The sequence below is a fragment of the Leuciscus leuciscus genome, assembly GCF_965113295.1.
Source record: "Leuciscus leuciscus genome assembly, chromosome: 1".
NCBI classification, from domain to species: Eukaryota; Metazoa; Chordata; class Actinopteri; order Cypriniformes; family Leuciscidae; genus Leuciscus; species Leuciscus leuciscus.
The window spans coordinates 65,968,615-65,986,619 of NC_138725.1; the positions used below are offsets into that span (position 1 = coordinate 65,968,615).

General features: G+C 40.7%; 2 protein-coding genes across 2 annotated transcripts; one reads left to right on the forward strand and one right to left on the reverse strand.

The window, feature by feature from the left end:
* Window positions 1-260: 260 nt before the first annotated feature.
* On the reverse strand, window positions 261-12,681 carry LOC309481241 (immunoglobulin lambda-1 light chain-like). Its single transcript, XM_082146088.1, has 4 exons — window positions 12,549-12,681; window positions 12,136-12,465; window positions 1,874-1,903; window positions 261-795 (listed from the first exon to the last, which is right to left on the reverse strand). Exons 1-4 carry the CDS (start codon window positions 12,655-12,657, stop codon window positions 470-472), a joined length of 795 nt encoding a protein of 264 aa, XP_082002214.1. The 5' UTR covers window positions 12,658-12,681; the 3' UTR covers window positions 261-469.
* Window positions 12,682-13,670: 989 nt separating this feature from the next.
* Window positions 13,671-16,898, forward strand: LOC309481322 (ADP-ribosylation factor-like protein 16). Its single transcript, XM_082146206.1, has 5 exons — window positions 13,671-13,873; window positions 13,988-14,046; window positions 14,496-14,612; window positions 15,047-15,162; window positions 15,867-16,898. Exons 1-5 carry the CDS (start codon window positions 13,813-13,815, stop codon window positions 16,033-16,035), a joined length of 522 nt encoding a protein of 173 aa, XP_082002332.1. The 5' UTR covers window positions 13,671-13,812; the 3' UTR covers window positions 16,036-16,898.
* Window positions 16,899-18,005: the final 1,107 nt, after the last annotated feature.

Sequence of the window (18,005 nt, forward strand, 5' to 3'; positions counted from 1 at the left end):
TCCATATTCAGACGACATTCATCTCTGCTGTGCTCTGAACAAATGATATTTACTAGCAGTAACACTCGTTTAATTTGCTCTTTCCTCTGAAGATCTGAGGTTTTATGGCTGAGATTAAATATATATCCGAAGACATGGTTTATTTGAGTATTTGTACAATGAGTCTTTAATATTACTTTCAGTGTTCAGTCTTTCATTGCTTATAGAAGAGAAAATTGACTCAGTAATGAATAAGAAAACTAAGAAATCAATAAGAAAACTGTTTGTTCAACATGCGGTTTATTAAACAGGTTGTAAATCATCTTACATCATTAAAGCCAGAATATTGTCTGCAGAAAATGACAGTTCAGACTACTAAGTTACATTCTTGAACTATCTTTAATATATATTCATGATTTCTATTCCACTACGTCAGAAGATATTATCACTCGCTATCATAATCACTCAAACAACACATCAGATCCTCTGTTTAGTCGCTGCATTCAGATTTCTTGATGCTTGTGCTGGTGATTTTTGAGGCAACAGACGCTTCACATGTCAGAACTTGGTCTTTGTCCCACTCTGAGCTCTCAATGGTTAAATAACTGCTCATCTTGAATTTCTGATCAGGCTGCTGTTCAGCAGAGCCGGTGAAGACGCCTGTAGTAACAGAGTTCCCGTTCACAAGCCAGCGCACATCAGCAAAAGCCACAGACATGTGATTGATCAGACACACCAGAGTGACTTTACTGGAGCTGATCAGATCTTCTCTGGATGGACGGAGGATGTTCAGCACAGGAGGAGCAACATCAGCATCTGCATCAGCATCAACACAAATCACCATTAACATGGACAAACATCTGCATCAGCATCAACACAAATCACCATTAACATGGACAAACATCTGCATCAACATCAACACAAATCACCATTAACATGGACAAACATCTGCATCAGAATCAACACAAATCACCATTAACATGGACAAACATCTGCATCTCAGACACACATCTGACATATTGAACTCTGACTACATTTAAACTTCGAAAATTTCACACATCACCATGTCAACTATTCATATTTTCTCACATCATTAAAGAAAAAAATAATATCATAATTATTTATGTTTAAAACATGCATCTCAATGTCTTTATTGACTTGCAACACAAAAGTCAAATAGTGCATGTATGTCGGTAGTTTGTTGGATTGTTATTTTCTACATCAAGATTTTAGGTTGAAATGTGAATATATTTGTCACACAGTGTATATTTTAGATGCTGACACTATATTTTCTACCATTTTTAATAATCTTCATGCCTTCACTAGCTCATTTTCAACTGTCCTACAGCGTGACATAAAGGTACAAATTGAGTAATATAATTAGTTAATAAAAGCTTCATGTATAATCATTATTAAAAAAAAAAAACATTTAGCAAAACAGTTTTAGATGTAATACAGCACGTCACACCGCAGGTCAACTTCTCATGTGTTGTTTCACAGATACTGTACATAATTAGTTCAATGAGGATTTAAAAAAAAAATTCTTTAAAAATACATCAAATTAAACACAAAGTAGATGCTTGTCCTTAAATCACAACATGAAAAAGACGGTTCTATAATAATAATAATAATTATTATTATTATTATTCTTAATTGAATAAAAAGTACAACTAGATAAATACACAGATGAAAGTTAAAGCTGCAGTGAAAGTCTTGTCAGTGTATTTCAGGACTGTTCACTGGAGGTGCTTGATAAAACTGTCTCTGACTGAATTCACACATTTAACTAAATTAACTACAATAATGAGTTTATATATCTATAATAAAGTTTAGGCTATATTTAATACAGTAAAAAGATTTAAAATATTGAAAATACAGTGTAAAGATCACTTACCAGTCACAATGAGTTTTGTTCCTTGTCCGAATACCACAGTGACACATTTCATATGTTCAGTCGTACAAAAACCTCCTCAGTCTGTGAAGAGACACAAACAGAAGTGAAACACTCACTCAACCTCGGCTGACTGTGTCCTTTACACATTTATTTCATGGAGAAATGTTTCAGATTCAAACACAAACACATTTATGTTGCTGTTTTAGTCTTCATATTTGCTGTATTTGACGGCTGTGTATTAAAGTGCTTTGAAACACAATCTCATACGGCTGTTGTTATTCTGAGGTGTCAGTGACTGCAGTGAATCCTGCTGTTGTCTCAGTGTGTTCACACTTGTAGTTCGGTTCTCCTGGTTCTTTTGGTCCGGACCGAAGAAAAGAAAACAATACATAGTCCTGATTCACTCAGCATTCACACTGTAATTTTTAACACTGGAACTAAAGATACAAAGAAAAGAAAAAAGAAAATATTTCATGAAATGTTGCGATGGAACTTGTCGAACATCCAAAACAATGCTGTGTTCTGCGCTAAATTCAAAGTCAACCACAACTCTCTTCATTAAAGCTCTTCAAGTGATTAAGTGTCGTGATGTCAAGAAACAAGTTCATAAGCAACTGTTTTTATGCAGTTTTTTTTAGCATGAGGAATTTCTAGCTTTAAGACACGAGATAAAGTGTTTGTGTGTCTCTTTTTCACCAATTGCTGTCATTCATTCTTTGTTATTATTGTTCATTTGTAGATGAGATTGCATGATTAATTGTAGCCAAAGATGAGAGTAATCTGTTGTGAACACTGAATTCACTTTAGGAAGGAGAAGCCGTTTGTCGGGTCCAAATGAATCCATCACATATAAGTCTATTAGTGAAGGGAACATGCTATGGTCACTTCAAGAAAGTGTGTCTTTACACCTGAGGACCAGAGATGAGAAACTGCTGTCGCTTCAGAAGTCCTGGAATACAGAACATTCACGAGTTTGTGTGCCCATATAATCTTAGCGTAAGTGGTAAACGGATTTGGCTTGCTGTCTGCTATAGAGGGGCTCAAGTCAAGTCAAGTCAAGTTTATTTGTATAGCGCTTTTCACAATACAGATTGTATCAAAGCAGCTTCACAGTATTAAATTAAAATAATACAACAAAGTTTGTTTCAAGAGGAATTTATTGATTGATAAAATTAAATTAAATATCCCCCAAATATCCCCAACTGAGCAAGCCAAAGGCAACAGTGGCATGGAACCGAAAAACTCCATCAAGTGACCTAATGGTGTCCTAAAACTCCATCAGGTGACCTATTGGAGAAAAAAAAAAAACCTTGGGAGAACCCAGGCTCAGTCGGGGGCCAGTTCCCTTTCGAGGGAACTCGAACTGCGTCGAATGACACTTTGGGGGAACGCCCCTTAGCGTAGCGCCTCTGAAGTATGAATGAAACTAAACCAATCCTGATTGGTGTTGCGTCATGACGTAATGTGTGACGGCATATGCGGAAGCTACAAAAGGACGCCGGCACACAACAGAGATAGCTTTCTGTTCTTCAGCAAAGCGCTCTCTGTCTGAACTTGAATGTCTTATTTGGTGTTGTTTGTCTCAAAGTCACAAGCATATATATATCATGGCGAGCAGCAGTTACACGAGATGTGTGCATCCCTGCCCACGTTATATTACGGGTGGGGACACACACCGTATGTGTGTACACTGTTTGGGAGCGCAGCACGCGCGGGCAGCTCTCGAGGGGGCTGCTTGCGAGGATTGTGAGAGATTACCAATCCGTGTGCTGCGCTCCCGCCTGGCCATTTTCAATGAGGATGGCCAGGCTCACGAGCCCCGTGGTGCGGGACCCCGTGGTGCGGCAACGCTCTTCATGGGGCTCGCAGATGGATCTGGCGGGGGATCCCGAGACTGCCGAGGCACGCTCTCGTGATTCATCCGCCAGTTCCGATGCTCTCCCGCCTCGCGCGGAAGCCCGCCCCGCGGCTTCTTCCGCACGAGTGGAGAGCCCGATGCTTGAGCTGTCTGCTTCCGAGGAAGTAGACGTGCTCAGCATCGAAGGCGGGGATTTTGGGGATGACTCGCCACCCCATGTCCCCGCATATGAGGAGCTGGTGGAGGTTGTCTCTCGTGCAGTGGCCCGTCTTAATATCAGTTGGCCACATGAGAGGCAGGAAACGCTTATTAAAAGCAAGTTGGACGAGCGTTTCCTGCAGCACAGAGAGCAACCTCACCATCGGGGTTTACCGTTCTTTCCTGATTTGCATAATGAGTTGTGTAAATCGTGGAAAAATCCACACTCATCTCGCGTGTCCAACCCCCCTGTTTTGAACTACAGTAACATCTTGGGGGCGCGAGAGAACGGTTATGGGATGATGCCTCGGGTGGAACAGCCGCTTGCCACCTATTTAGCCCCCGAGTCTGCATCATCCCTAAAAACCCCGGTGCTGCCCACTAAACCGTGCCGTGATACATCTACGTTAGTGGGCAGGGCTTATATGGCTGCGGGTCGGGCTGGTGCTAGTCTGCATACAATGGCAGTACTACAAGCGTACCAGGCCGACCTTCTTAAGGATATTGATGAGGGCGAGGGTCCAACTCCGGAAGATATTGCGGAGTTGAGGAAGGCTGCAGATCTCTCTCTCCGAGTCACCAAGGAAACGGCCCGTGCTATCGGCCGTTCCATGGCGGCAATGGTGGTCTCGGAGAGACACCTATGGTTAAATCTGTCGGGCATCAAGGAGAAAGACAGGGCTTTCCTCATTGATGCCCCGATTTCGCCTTCTGGCCTGTTCGGCGACTCAGTTAACATCGTTAACGAAGAAACAATCTGCAGCCTTCAGGCAATATCTCCCTCGCCGCTCCAAGCCTAAGAAGCCTGCCCCCAGTGGGCAGCCGCAGCCATCCACCAGCTCCTCCGCCTACAGACAGGCGCAAAAGGAGAGCGTCGCTTCTAGAGCCCCCCCCTCAAACAGCATGGGGGCATAGACGACGCTCTCAGTCGAAGCCTCAGCCTAAGCAGGGCGACCTGAGGGCCGTCCTGCAGGCGAAGAAGGCTTCGACAAAGAGGTCCTAGCCAGCCTAGGTCCTCTGCGGGCGGCCCCACCCGTGGGGGAGCGATCGAGGTCGCCTCCTCCGCGGAGCCCGCAGGAAATCGATGTCGACTTCCCGCCGTCGAGTGCGCTTCGGGACGCATCGGTTTCCAGCGAACGCGCCCTGCACTGTCCGCCCCACAGGCTTGCGGCCAGGCAGCATTCGCGTCCGCACATCGAGAATCGTTTTCGGTCGAACCCTGCCGGAGATCCGCTTCAGGGGGCCAAGAACGAACCCCGATTAATACCCGAAGCCAGCCTCGAGAGCCAGCCTGGTTCCCTTAGTAGAGTATTTCGATGCATGGAAAAATCTCACGAATATTTCTCCTTGGGCTCTGCGCACCATTCAAAAGGGGTACAGACTACAGTTCGGTTCCCGCCCACCAAAGTTCAACGGGGTGGTCTGGACTGTAGTCGACCCAGAGCAGAGTCGGGTATTGGAACAAGAAGTAAACTCTCTGCTGGTAAAGGAGGCTATAGAACGTATTCCTCCTCCAGACAGGGAGTCCGGGTTTTACAGCCGCTACTTCATAGTTCCCAAGAAGGATGGGGGGTTGCGTCCGATAATAGATCTCAGACACTTGAATCGGTCTCTGAGGAGATTCAGGTTCAAGATGCTTACTATTCCTATCATCGTGAACCAAATTCAATCCGAGGATTGGTTTGTCACGATAGATCTGAAGGACGCGTACTTCCACATTTCCATCCTTCCATCTCACAGGAAGTTCCTGAGGTTCGCTTTCGGGGGCGAAGCGTACCAATATCGGGTTCTTCCGTTCGGCCTAGCTCTCTCCCCTCGCACATTTACAAAATGTATGGATGCGGCTCTAGCACCGCTGAGGCTTCAGGGTATCAGGGTCCTCAATTATATCGACGACTGGCTGATCCTGGCCCAGTCACAAGAGCTGGCAGTTCGGCATCGAGATGTTGTCCTTGCCCACATCCAGAGCTTGGGGTTGAGACTCAACACGAAAAAGAGTGTGTTGGCACCAGCCCAGAGAACCATGTTCCTGGGAGTGGTGTGGGATTCGGTGACGATGCGGGCACAATTGTCTCCTGCACGGATCGAATCCATCCTGGCCACGGTGACCAGGATAAAGCTAGGCCAGGCCATCACTGTAAAACATTTTCAAAGAGTGTTAGGACTCATGGCAGCAGCATCCAATATCATTCCATTCGGTCTCCTGCACATGAGGCCCCTGCAGTGGTGGTTAAAAACCAAGGGGTTCTCCCCGAGGGGAAACCCATTTCGCATGATCAGGGTTACGCGCAGATGCCTTCGTTCCCTATCTATGTGGAAGAAAGCTTGGTTTCTGTCCCAAGGTCCCGTACTGGGAGCGTCATGTCGCCGGAGAGCCGTCTCGACAGACGCCTCCCTCACGGGCTGGGGCGCGGTCATGGACGGCCGCTTTACGAGAGGTCTATGGCAGGACCATCATTCCTCCTGGCATATAAACTGCCTGGAAATGTTGGCGGTGTTCCGAGCTCTGAGGAGCTTCCTGCCGGACCTCAAGGGTCATCACGTCCTTGTGAGGACGGACAATATGTCGTGGTGGCCTATATAAACCATCAGGGGGGTCTGAGGTCTCGCCCTCTATGCAGACTGGCGCATCAGATCCTCCTGTGGTCCCAGGGGAAAGTGTTGTCTCTCAGAGCAACATACATCCCAGGGAATCAGAATCAGGGAGCAGACATCCTGTCGAGGCAGGGGCTGAGGCCCGGGGAATGGAGACTCCATCCCGAGGTGGTGAAGCTAATATGTCAGAGGTTCGGCCCAGTGGAGGTGGATCTATTCGCGTCTCGAGAGACGACTCACTGTCCACTGTGGTTCTCCCTCACACATCCAGCCCCGCTGGGGTTGGATGCCATGGTACAGACGTGGCCGAGGCTGCGTCTGTATGCTTTTCCCCCGATCGCTCTGCTCCCGGGAGTTCTAGAGAGGGTTCGTCGTGACGGGATCAGTCTATTATTGGTAGCCCCGTTGTGGCCGGCCCGAGTATGGTTCTCAGACATAATATTACTCCTGGACAGCCCTCCATGGGAGCTTCCCATCAGGAGGGACCTGCTGACACAGGCAGAGGGCTCAATATTTTACCCTCGGCCCGAACTATGGAAACTGTGGGTCTGGCCCCTGAGGGGGCACAGTACCGAGAGGCCGGCCTGTCAGCAGGAGTAGTGGAGACCATACTCAGCTCTAGAGCTCCCTCCACGAGGAAATTGTACGGCCTAAAATGGAATGTTTTCACCGTATGGTGTAGAGAGCGTGAGTTAACCCAGTTAACTGCCCAGTGGCTTCAGTGCTGGAGTTCCTCCAAGATCGCTTCTCGGCTGGTCTTACCCCGTCCACTCTCAAGGTGTACGTGGCTGCCATTTCGGCTTTCCACGCTCCTCAGAGTGATGGGCCTCTGGGGAGGCAGCAGTTGGTCGTACGTTTCCTCCGTGGGGCTTGGAGGATGAGACCTGCGGCTCGTACCAGGGTTCCCACTTGGGACCTGGCGGTGGTTCTCGAAGGGTTGGTTGAGGCCCCCTTCGAACCGCTGGAGTCGGCTGAGGCCAAGAACCTTTCCCTAAAGGTGGCTTTCTTGTTGGCCATTACTTCTCTGAGGAGGGTAGGAGATCTCCAGGCGCTCTCTATATCTAACGGGTGCCTGGAGTTTGCTCCAGGCAACATCAAAGCCATCCTACATCCTAGGCCGGGCTAAATAGACTGGAGCTAAGCCGTTTAGGGCTTTATAAGTCAGTAGCAATACCTTATAATTAATACGGAGCTTTATAGGTAACCAATGCAGTGATGATAAAATCTGTGTTATATGATCATATTTTCTTGATCTCGTAAGAACTCTACCGGCGGCATTTTGGACTAACTGTAGCTTGTTTATTGAGGATGCAGGACAACCAGCTAATAAAGCATTACAGTAATCTAGTCTCGAGGTCATGAATGCATGAACTAACTTTTCTGCATCAGAAACTGATAGCATATTACGTAGCTTAGCAATGTTTCTAAGGTGGAAAAAGGCTGTTTTTGTAACATATGAAATATGATTTTTAAAAGACAGGTTGCAATCGAGTATAACATCCAGGTCTTTTACTGTAGAGGATAAAGTAACAGGACATCCTATGATGTTAAAGTTGTATTGTGCGAGGTTTTGTGGGCGGTTTTTTGAACCGATAAGTATTACCTCTGTCTTGTCTGGATTTAATAAAAGAAAATTACGCGTCATCCAATCTTTTATATCTTTAACACACTCTGTCAATTTGGAAAATTTAGCGTTTTCATCCGGCCGTGATGAAATATATATTTGAGTGTCATCAGCATAACAATGGAAACTAATTCCATGTTTCCTTATAATATTTCCAATATATTGAAAATAACAGAGGGCCTAATACAGATCCCTGCGGCACTCCATAGTTTACCGGAGTTATAATCGATTTTTCTCCATTTAAATAGACAAAATGGTAGCGGTCAGATAGGTATGATTTGAACCAGCTTAGTGCTAGTCCTTGAACACCAGTATAATTTTGTAGTCGATCTAAGAGTAATGTGTGATCTATAGTATCGAACGCAGCACTAAGATCAAGTAAAACTAGTATTGAGATACAGCCTTGGTCAGAAGCTAAAAGTAAATCATTTGTGATTTTAACGAGCGCAGTTTCAGTGCTATGATGCGGTCTGAATCCAGACTGAAACTTTTCATAGATATCATTTTGTTGCAAGAAAGAGCCCAGTTGAGCGGACACCACTTTTTCTAATATTTTAGACATAAATGGAAGATTTGAAATGGGTCTATAATTTGCTAGATGATTATGATCTAATTGTGGTTTCTTAATGAGAGGTTTTATAACTGCCAGTTTAAATGTTCTTGGAACATGACCTAAAGATAAAGACGAGTTAATAATATTGAGGAGAGGCTCTTCCACTACAGGTAACACTTCTTTCAGTAGTTTAGTTGGTATAGGATCTAATAAACATGAAGTGATAAGTTTATTTAACTCTTTTTGTTCTATAGTTGTAAAGCACTGTAATTGTTCTTGCGGGGTGATAATTGAAGCTGAATTATAAGGCGCAATTGAAGATTGAACGTTTACAATTGTGGTTCTGATGCTTTCTATTTTCTCAGTGAAGAAGTTCATGAAATCATTACTACTGAACTGTAACGGGATATTTTGTTCGGGTGACGTCTGTTTATTTGTTAGTCTAGCCACGGTGTTAAATAAAAACCTTGGATTGTTTTGGTGGTTTTCTATTAGTTTGCGGCTCATAGTGCTAGTTAGTTCTTCTAGTTCATCTGTTTGTTTGGGTTCAGGCAGCAGCTGAGACAGATTAGATAAGCAATTTGAGAAATTATCTATGGTGGATGGGAGGATTGTTCTGCCTGGTTGATAACGCGATGCCGCATGACATATTACAGCAGTACGTAATATGCAAGTTACCATGTAGTGATCAGTGACTTCATCACTTTGTGGAATGATATCTATATCGGTTAGATCGGTTCCATGTGATATAATTAAATCGAGTGTATGATTAAGACGATGTGTTGGTCCAGTGACGTTTTGCTTGACCCTAAATGAATTTAATAAATCTGTAAACGCAGCTCCAAACGGATCATTTGGATTATCTACGTGTATGTTAAAATCTCCAACAATTAATGCTTTATCGACATTGACTAATAGGTCTGAGAGAAAATCTGCAAACTCTTTTAGGAAATCAGCGTAAGGCCCTGGCGGTCTATATACGGTAGCCAAGGCTAGAGATAATAGGGATGTTTTTCTAACATCTAAGAGCGTAACATTTAGTACAAGTACTTCAAATGAAATAAACTTATAACCCGTTTTCTGAGTAACATTGAGAATATCTCTATAAATGGTTGCAACACCTCCGCCACGACCAATCAGAAGGGGCTCATGCTTATAACAGTATCCAGGAGGAGTAGACTCATTAATACCGAAATAATCATTTGGTTTAAGCCAGGTTTCAGTAAGGCAAAGTACATCGAAGCGTGTCAAAACACTTTAAATCTGACATCAGAAATGAGGAAAACTTACAGGTCAGAAGAGTAAAGAAAGCACAGAATATCGTGATCATCTTGTGATTTGGTCCGTGTGACGTGTAAAGATGAGCAGTGCTGTAGAATAATGCTGAGATGATCAGAGAGAGAAACTTTAAGACAGTCAAGATCTCTGAGAGGGAGGAGCCACTGAAAGACCCGCCCACCTCACACAATAGACACACCCACCTCATACAATAGACACGCCCACATCTGACAAACTACACATGAGCTTCTCACTTCATCACTGAGGAAAATGTGTTAAAGTTTTTTCTCAATCGATTTGACACATTTCTGCATACTCAGATCACTGCTCTCAGAACAATTAACACAGTGATCTGAACACTTTATAATTGTCCTAAACAGATTGTAAGTTTGTCATATTCTCAATTGCACATAGCATGATTTCAGCTGACCCCAAACTAGTAGGCCAATCTGGTGGTTAATAATACACACATCTCTAGAAATGCATTTTTTATAATTGTTTACACAGCTTTCACAATTGTATTAACAATATAAACTATTTTCAGAAGTAACAAACATTGTTATGCAAATAAAATAAAAAAGTATGAATAAGCATGAGAAGGGGAAAAGAAAGGTATAAGAGTGGAAGAGAGTTGAGGAATGGGAGAGGAAGAGTGAAACAGGAAGAAAGAGATGAAGAGAAGAGGAGGAGAGAGTTTAAGAAAAGGAGAGGGAGAAGAGATGGGTGAAGTGGAGGACATTGGTGAAGTGGAAAGAATAAGAGGAGAAAGTGTACAAAGACAAAAGGAAAGAGTTGAAAGATGAGTGAAGAGACGTAGAAGGTACAGGCTTTCAAATGTAATGGAAAATCATCCTAATTGACCATGTAATAAATAAATCTTCTTGAGAGAAGCTGAAACAGATCCAAAGTGTTACTAAGACATTCCACTTCTATGAGTGTTTTACTAGATAGTGTACATTTGTAGTTTTGAGAAAGACTCAGAGGAGAAAGTTCTGTAAATGTCCAAACATATTTCATCATTTAAGTTGAAGAACACTAAAGATGACTAAGTTTGTTTTGAATGGAATAAGAGCAAGTCATTTTTAAACAACACCATCAACCACAACAGAAGAGCCCTGTGAAGATGTTGAGGCAGAAGAACCATGGATGATAATAATGCATGATTACAATATATTCTGTATGAAATTCTCTGTCCAAATCAGAGCCGTGATCAATAAAGTTGAGTGATCGCAGTTCTGTACAACAGCAAACATTTGTGTATTGTGTATAATTGTTTGGGGGGTAGGGGAAAAAAGATATATCTAAACTCATCATTTAAGAATGTTATGATAAAATGCATTTTCATTATTATATTTTTGTGTCTATAGATGAATATGTTATGAAATCAATAGAGAATACACCTGTAGTTTTGATGATAGTAATAAAATACAGAGCTTCATGAACTGTTTGACTATAAGATAAGAGTGTGTTTAGAGCAATGAACTGAGTTTAGAGAAATGTGTCCAATCGACTGAGAAAAACTGTAATACGACAATTTAAAAATTAATCGAAAAAAGAAATTAAAAATTTGATTTTTCTTTGGAATATAGTGTTAATCAGTGGTTTATATAATATTTCTAATACATGTTAATATATATTTTTAAATGAGTCACTGTGATATTTGAATGTGGTTTACAATATTAGGCTTTTTTAAAGGTCTATAATAATAAGCTTCTCATGAATGAAATTAAATGATATGAAAAAGTGTGTTAGGGAAGCACAGTCAATGTTCACTAGATACTTCATATGTCACTAGTGCACATCTTTCCTTTTTCAGATATAATACTGTATAATGTCTTAATATATAATATAGAAAATAGATATCCAAAGTAAATGTATGTATACATCCATCAAAATATTCATTTTAATGTTCAAATTGTATGTTCAATTTTCCTGACTGTTAAATAAACGAATATGAAATAAAAATAAATATACATTTCCAACATGTCTCTAGGTGACTCTAGGAGTTACACTTGATTTAATTGATATAAATATACTAATGTAACTGTAAACTGTAAAAAATGGCCAAATTGTTTATTGAATTCAAGAACAAGTGAGATGTGTGTAAAAGCAGAAGTGAATGTGAGGAGGTTTTTGTCATGGTGTGAATCACTGTGATACGAACTCACTAGCAGAGCTGTCCAATGTGCCACAGTAATACACTGCAGAATCACCAACATCCACATTACTGATGATCAGACTATAGTCAATCTTTGACTGAGCTCTAGATGTGAAGCGGCTGGATGTAAAACCATCACCATATTGGTCAGGAGAGCTGAGTGAATGATAGAATCTCAACACATACTGAGGAGCTTCATTTGGATTCTGTTTATACCAGCTGACATAGTTCTCATCCTTCACAACGTTACAATCCATAGTCACAGATTTGCCTTTTTGTTCTGTCAGCACAGAGGGTTTCTGTGTGATCACTTTCACAGATCTGACACCTGAAAAATTATAATCAATAAAATGAATTTCCTCAACTTTGACACTCCTGAGAGAACAACATGTTTGTAGTGAAATAACTTACATGACAGAAGAGTGAGGAGAGTGAAGTAGAAAATGATCAGCATCTTCCCTGTGAAGCAGTTTGAGTTTAGTGGAGAGATGAAGAGAATAAGAGAGACTGAGAGACTCATATATGAGGAAGAGAAACTCTGAAAGAGTGACGATCACTGGAGTTCAGCCAATCATTTCATCCAGAAACTGCTTTAATATTCTCAGTTACTTCACATATGGAAAAAAACAAACAGAGAAAACACAATTTACATCCAGCTGTAAATGTGAGTAATTTTGAAGGAGCTTCGAACTAAAGGACAGAATAAAACACATGTAAAAGAAAGCTCAGGTTCACCTAATAGTTAAAGGTTTCATGATATTGACTTCACTTATAATGTTAATAAAGGTTTTTTTTTTTTTTTTGCACAAAAATGTAGAAAAACAGTGATCTTCAACCTTCACTCTGACCCTCTGTCTGAAATGGTCAGTTTTAAAGGGGCGGCTCCTATAAGGCTTGTCAGTAAACAGCCACTGTTATGATTGGCTAAAGTTTTTGACACACAGTAGTGCATCCTTATGTGCTTTCTTCTATTGTCTCTGAAATATAGTTAAAGTGTCCTGCAGAATGTACTGACATGCATAGCAGACTAAAATATATTTTTAATGCAATTTATATGAATCATGTATGTCATGTATTTAAACATAGGCCTACTTGTAATTACTCATTTGTAATTATCTGAGTTGCAATTTAATACATTTAAAACATATTTAGGCTGCTTGACACTATAGTTAAAGTAAGCTATTTTACATGTGCCAACACATTAAAATAAGTGTACTACTTTTAAGCACAACAATTTTTTAAACATAACGATTCAATATGTACTTTTTAGTATACTTTTTTAAAAGTCTATTCAAATGTGTTAAGAAATATAGTCATGAAAGTGGCCCTTTTCCGTTAATATTATATTAACTGCAAGTTGGCCTGCAGTTTTTAAAAGTTTTTTACTTTTATGACTTGAAGTACACTACAAATGTACATTTAGTACAACAAAACACTGCTCTTTATGGATAGATGGGTTTGGAGAGCAATTCTGCTACAGCTCACCAGAGGGCGCGATGAATCCTCACAAATAATCATACAGGAAACATGGAGACTTTTATTTTGTAAATAGCATCGTTGCCGTGGCGACACAGGAAATCTCTCCATGTAATGCTTGTATGTGTAGAACAGAAATCTTTAAAACAGCGCTATTATTCTGAGACAGAAACTGTGAGCAGACTGAGTGGTCGAGGCGATGTGTTTATTGCTCGGTGCAACTGGAGTTGGAAAAACGCTTTTACTGAAACGACTACAGAATATCCTTTACCAGCTGTTTACACAAGACAGACTGCCTTCCTAAATATATAATAGTTTCTTATTATAATTTCTCACCCACTGTCAATGAATATGACTCCTTCATCTGGACTAACAGTTGTGTCAGATGGACACGCATGCGCATTTGGGAGAAGCGCCCGTCACTCTTCCCACGGTGAGCTTCTCCTCCTCACACTAATGCTGTTCAGCTAGTAAAATAAAGCTTTCTGTAATATTTTAAACACAGTTTAAAGCAAGCAGTGAGTTTTAGTGTTGAAGTCAATTGAATTATGCGATCTAAAACTAAAGTAGCCCAATACAAAAGTTGGGAAAACATTGGAAGTTAAGATAATGTCTGACTTTTTCCTTCTTCTTTCTTTGTTTAATAGTTTCTTTAAATCACAATAAAGTCTGTTAAATACAAAAAATAAATACAAAATACTAGTTTTTTATTTTAATATATATATGTGTGTGTGTGTGTGTGTGTGTGTGTGTGTGTGTTGGAAATATGTTGGGTGGGGACTGGTCAAAAAGGTGATTAGAAAAAAGTGTGTGTGTGTGTGTGTGTGTGTGTGTGTGTGTGTGTGTGTGTGAAATACCTTTTTATTTTATTTTATTTTTTAGGTCGGCACCAACCTCACAGACCTCATATGTCGGAGGAAGAAAATAACAGTTCGAGAGTTGGGAGGCTGTATGGGGCCCATTTGGCCAAAATACTACTTAGATTGCACATCCGTTATAGTGAGTATCAACAAGTCAAGAAATAAGAGAACGAGAAAGAAATCCGTTTAAATATATAATAGTACAGAAGCCAAAATAGAGGTTTAAGGTTTGATTCGCTTAACATTTTTGGTCACTACTTAATTCCTATATATCCATATGTGTTGTGAGTTATGAATTTACTAGTATATAAAAATGTGAAAAACAGACTGTCATATTGAAGAATGAAGTGTGTTCAAACATTTGACTGGTAGTGAATATCTCAGTAACTCAGATGGCAGAAGGTAATGGCTTTGTTTGTTGAATCCCTCGATTATCAGCCACTGGACGTGAAGATTATTGGCAGGTTTTCTCTTCATTGTTTTGAGAGTCCTGGAGAGAGACTGTGTGTACATTTACAGTATGATCATGTTGTCCATCACTATTGATATGCATTTGTTCTTTATGCCTTGTAGTTTGTGGTGGACTGTGGCAACATTGGCCAGATTTCATCGTCCTGCGTCCAGCTGCTGTCTGTTCTCTCTGCGGAGCCGCTTCACGCTGCTGCTGTGCTCATACTCTTCAACAAGAGGTCAGAGGTCACACACCAGCTACGCTTACATCCAAAGTTAACACTTTAACTTGACTGGAATGTCACATAATTAATTTGCGAATAAAGCAGAGTTTCCATCCCATGTGTTCAAGAGAGCAAAATCGTTAATTCCTGGGAATTTGGCGCAAAATATCTCTAATAAATGGAAGTTGCTGAAATTGGCGAAGCCACTGTGACTCTTTATTCTGAGCGAGACTCTATAAACGCGGTCGTGTTATCTTGAGTTCAGATGCCTGATGTTTGGGAACGCAATCGTGTGAGACGCTTCTGGGAAGGAATTAAAAAAGATCATTCATGACCGACTTTGGCTCAGGCATTTCAGAACGATCAAACCAACATTTGAGATGCTGTGATGCGATTGGTCTGTTGATTAGTCCAGTTATCCAATCACATCCTCTGATGAGGCAAAGTCACATTTATTCAGTAAATGTGTTTCCGTTGTAGTTTATGCGCATGTCTTCTTATCAAATAAAAACTTAAATTGAGCATATACGTTTTTTTATGCACATTTTAAGAATTATGCGCATCTTATAGTTTCTATCCAGTGTTTTTTTTTTTATGTGATTTCCCAAAATAGGTGGATGGAAACGGCTGCTCTCTCCCTTGTTGATTTAATTCAATAAATCCAGTAAGTCATGCTAAGCCTATCGCTCCTCACTCCATTAATACATTTCTTTCTTCAGGGATCTTCCGTGCACCATGTCTCTTGTGGAGCTGAAGTCGCTGTTCAGGATTGATGACATCATTAGAACTGCGCCTCAGTCAATCACAACACTAGAGATCAGTGGGCGCTCGGGACAGGGCCTTCAGGATGTGCTCGCCTGGCTTTTTCCAAACCGCTCTGATACATGAGAGATGTGGATGCAGAGAACTGGGGGCTAATATTATATCACAGGTCACATGTTTGTGGAAACATTAATTTGAGGAACAACCGTGGCAAAATGTAGAACTGGTGGTCTTTTGACGACTCTCGTGTGACTTCCTGTGCTCTGTGGGATAGTCAGTTTGAAGAGTCTCTGAGCGGCTCTTTTCCACACAATGAAAGCATATTTTCACCAGGATCCAAAGTGGTCAAAACACAACCATTAAACGCTTGGATTTTTCCCTCCACTGTAAGCTCCCAAATCCCATGTGTTCCACAGTAGAAAGAAATTGTATTGGTTGGAGTCTTGAAATGTTGTGAATGCATCCTAGGATCAGTGGTATAAAGTATTTAAAGTCCCCTGTAGTCAATCATTTTATCCCTTAAAACTCATCTTTTATCACCAAAATTACATATTTAAACGTTTTATTTTTTCTTGACAAAAACACGGTTTGGAAAATGGATTCATGATGTACCATTTTATAATTGTTGTCCCCGAGTTCAATATGTGCAACCCCCTTTTTCCTGAGCATGTTATTGGCCAAGACTTTCCGTCCCTGGAACGAGCTTCTCATCTATTACAATCCTCTATAATAAACAGTAGATGGCATCATAAAGCCTGTTTTTATCACAGATGATTGCTTTTAAATATATTATTTGGGGTTTAAACCATTTTGCCCAAATAGAAGAAAAAAATATCAGGTACAGGATCTTTAAGTATCTTTTTGGCTACTTTGTAGTTTTACTGAGTATCAAAGATATTAGCAACTTTTACTCTATACTTGACAACATTTTGCATAAGTATAGTCTTTACTCCAATACATTTGTGATGTAATGCAATTACTTGTTTACATTTTGCTTTATTTCTGCTACAAAAGAAGCAGTATCGCCATCTACTGGACATTTAAGGTACTTTATCCTGTGTGTTTTGCCCTTACTCACCCAAACTTGTCAACAAGGCTACTTTATACTTTATACTTTCACTGTGCATTATCAGGTCGTTTCTGAATCTCAGGGGTTTCATGTATGAGATGAGCAGTCGTGACTGCAGCCGAAACCAGCACATCTAGTGCAAGTGGGCTTTGACTATTTAATTTTACTCATCATTATTTTATCTAACTGTTATTTTGAAGAAACCTTTTTGAAGGATATTGGTTTACTTATGGCCTTTTTGAGGACTGAGACTTGAGTGTTTGTAGACGTTTAAGAGGCTGTTTTGTCGACCTTGATTTATTGCGATATTGAGGTGTTTCGTTTTATTGATTTTAGAAAATAATCATGTGATTGCCCTCCTCACAAATCAACAGTTTCTTGTTTTTCACTGGCATGTCTCTTAGGTGTTACAATCAGTGCAAGTAAAATACTTGAGTAATGTTCAAATCAGATACTCTATTAATGACTAACATGCATGTTTGAGCTGTTTTAACTGAAAGCAACTTGTGCTGGAATATCTTAAAATACGTAAGTCAGTGATAAAAACAGTGAGAGCCAAAAACAATGTCACAAATTTCACTAACTATTATATAACTAACTAACTATTATTTATTTTTAAGTTCATTTAGTTTTTCTTCTTGCCAGTATTTTGAATTCATTTTATTGCTCCTTCATTATTGTTCATGTACAGATGAAGATCCCCTGATCATTTGCTGTTAATGCTCTTGTCTGGTTGAATGAACAGATAAAAAGAGACAGAGAAACTGCTGATTTGCATAGAGCTGATTATAACAGCAGGTGTTTCCTGTGTGTCAGAATCAACTTCCTGTCCTGAAGAAAATCTCCACAGCTCACTGCATCTGCTAAGACACACTTCAGCATCAACTTTACAATCCAGATTCACATGATGTCGGATCACATGAATGTCAGGCCATCAGGAGCATTTTGTTTCTCATAGTTTAGATCGTAACTTTACTGTATCAAATAATAGTCATTTTTCATTTGTCATTGAGTCACTCTTCATTAT

Excerpts from the sequence above, each read along its gene's own strand:
- LOC309481322 (XM_082146206.1), top strand. The coding sequence starts at position 13,813 with ATGTGTTTATTGCTCGGTGCAACTGGAGTTGGAAAAACGCTTTTACTG. Across the intron at positions 13,874-13,987 it reads TTTACTGAAACGACTACAGA|AGTTGTGTCAGATGGACACG; the intron begins ATATCCTTTACC and ends ATCTGGACTAAC. Across the intron at positions 14,047-14,495 it reads CGCCCGTCACTCTTCCCACG|GTCGGCACCAACCTCACAGA; the intron begins GTGAGCTTCTCC and ends TTTATTTTTTAG.
- LOC309481241 (XM_082146088.1), bottom strand. The coding sequence starts at position 12,657 with ATGAGTCTCTCAGTCTCTCTTATTCTCTTCATCTCTCCACTAAACTCA. Across the intron at positions 1,904-12,135 it reads CTCTGCTAGTGAGTTCGTAT|TCGGACAAGGAACAAAACTC; the intron begins CACAGTGATTCA and ends TCACTGTGGTAT. Across the intron at positions 796-1,873 it reads AACAAAACTCATTGTGACTG|ATGCTGATGTTGCTCCTCCT; the intron begins GTAAGTGATCTT and ends ATGCTGATGCAG.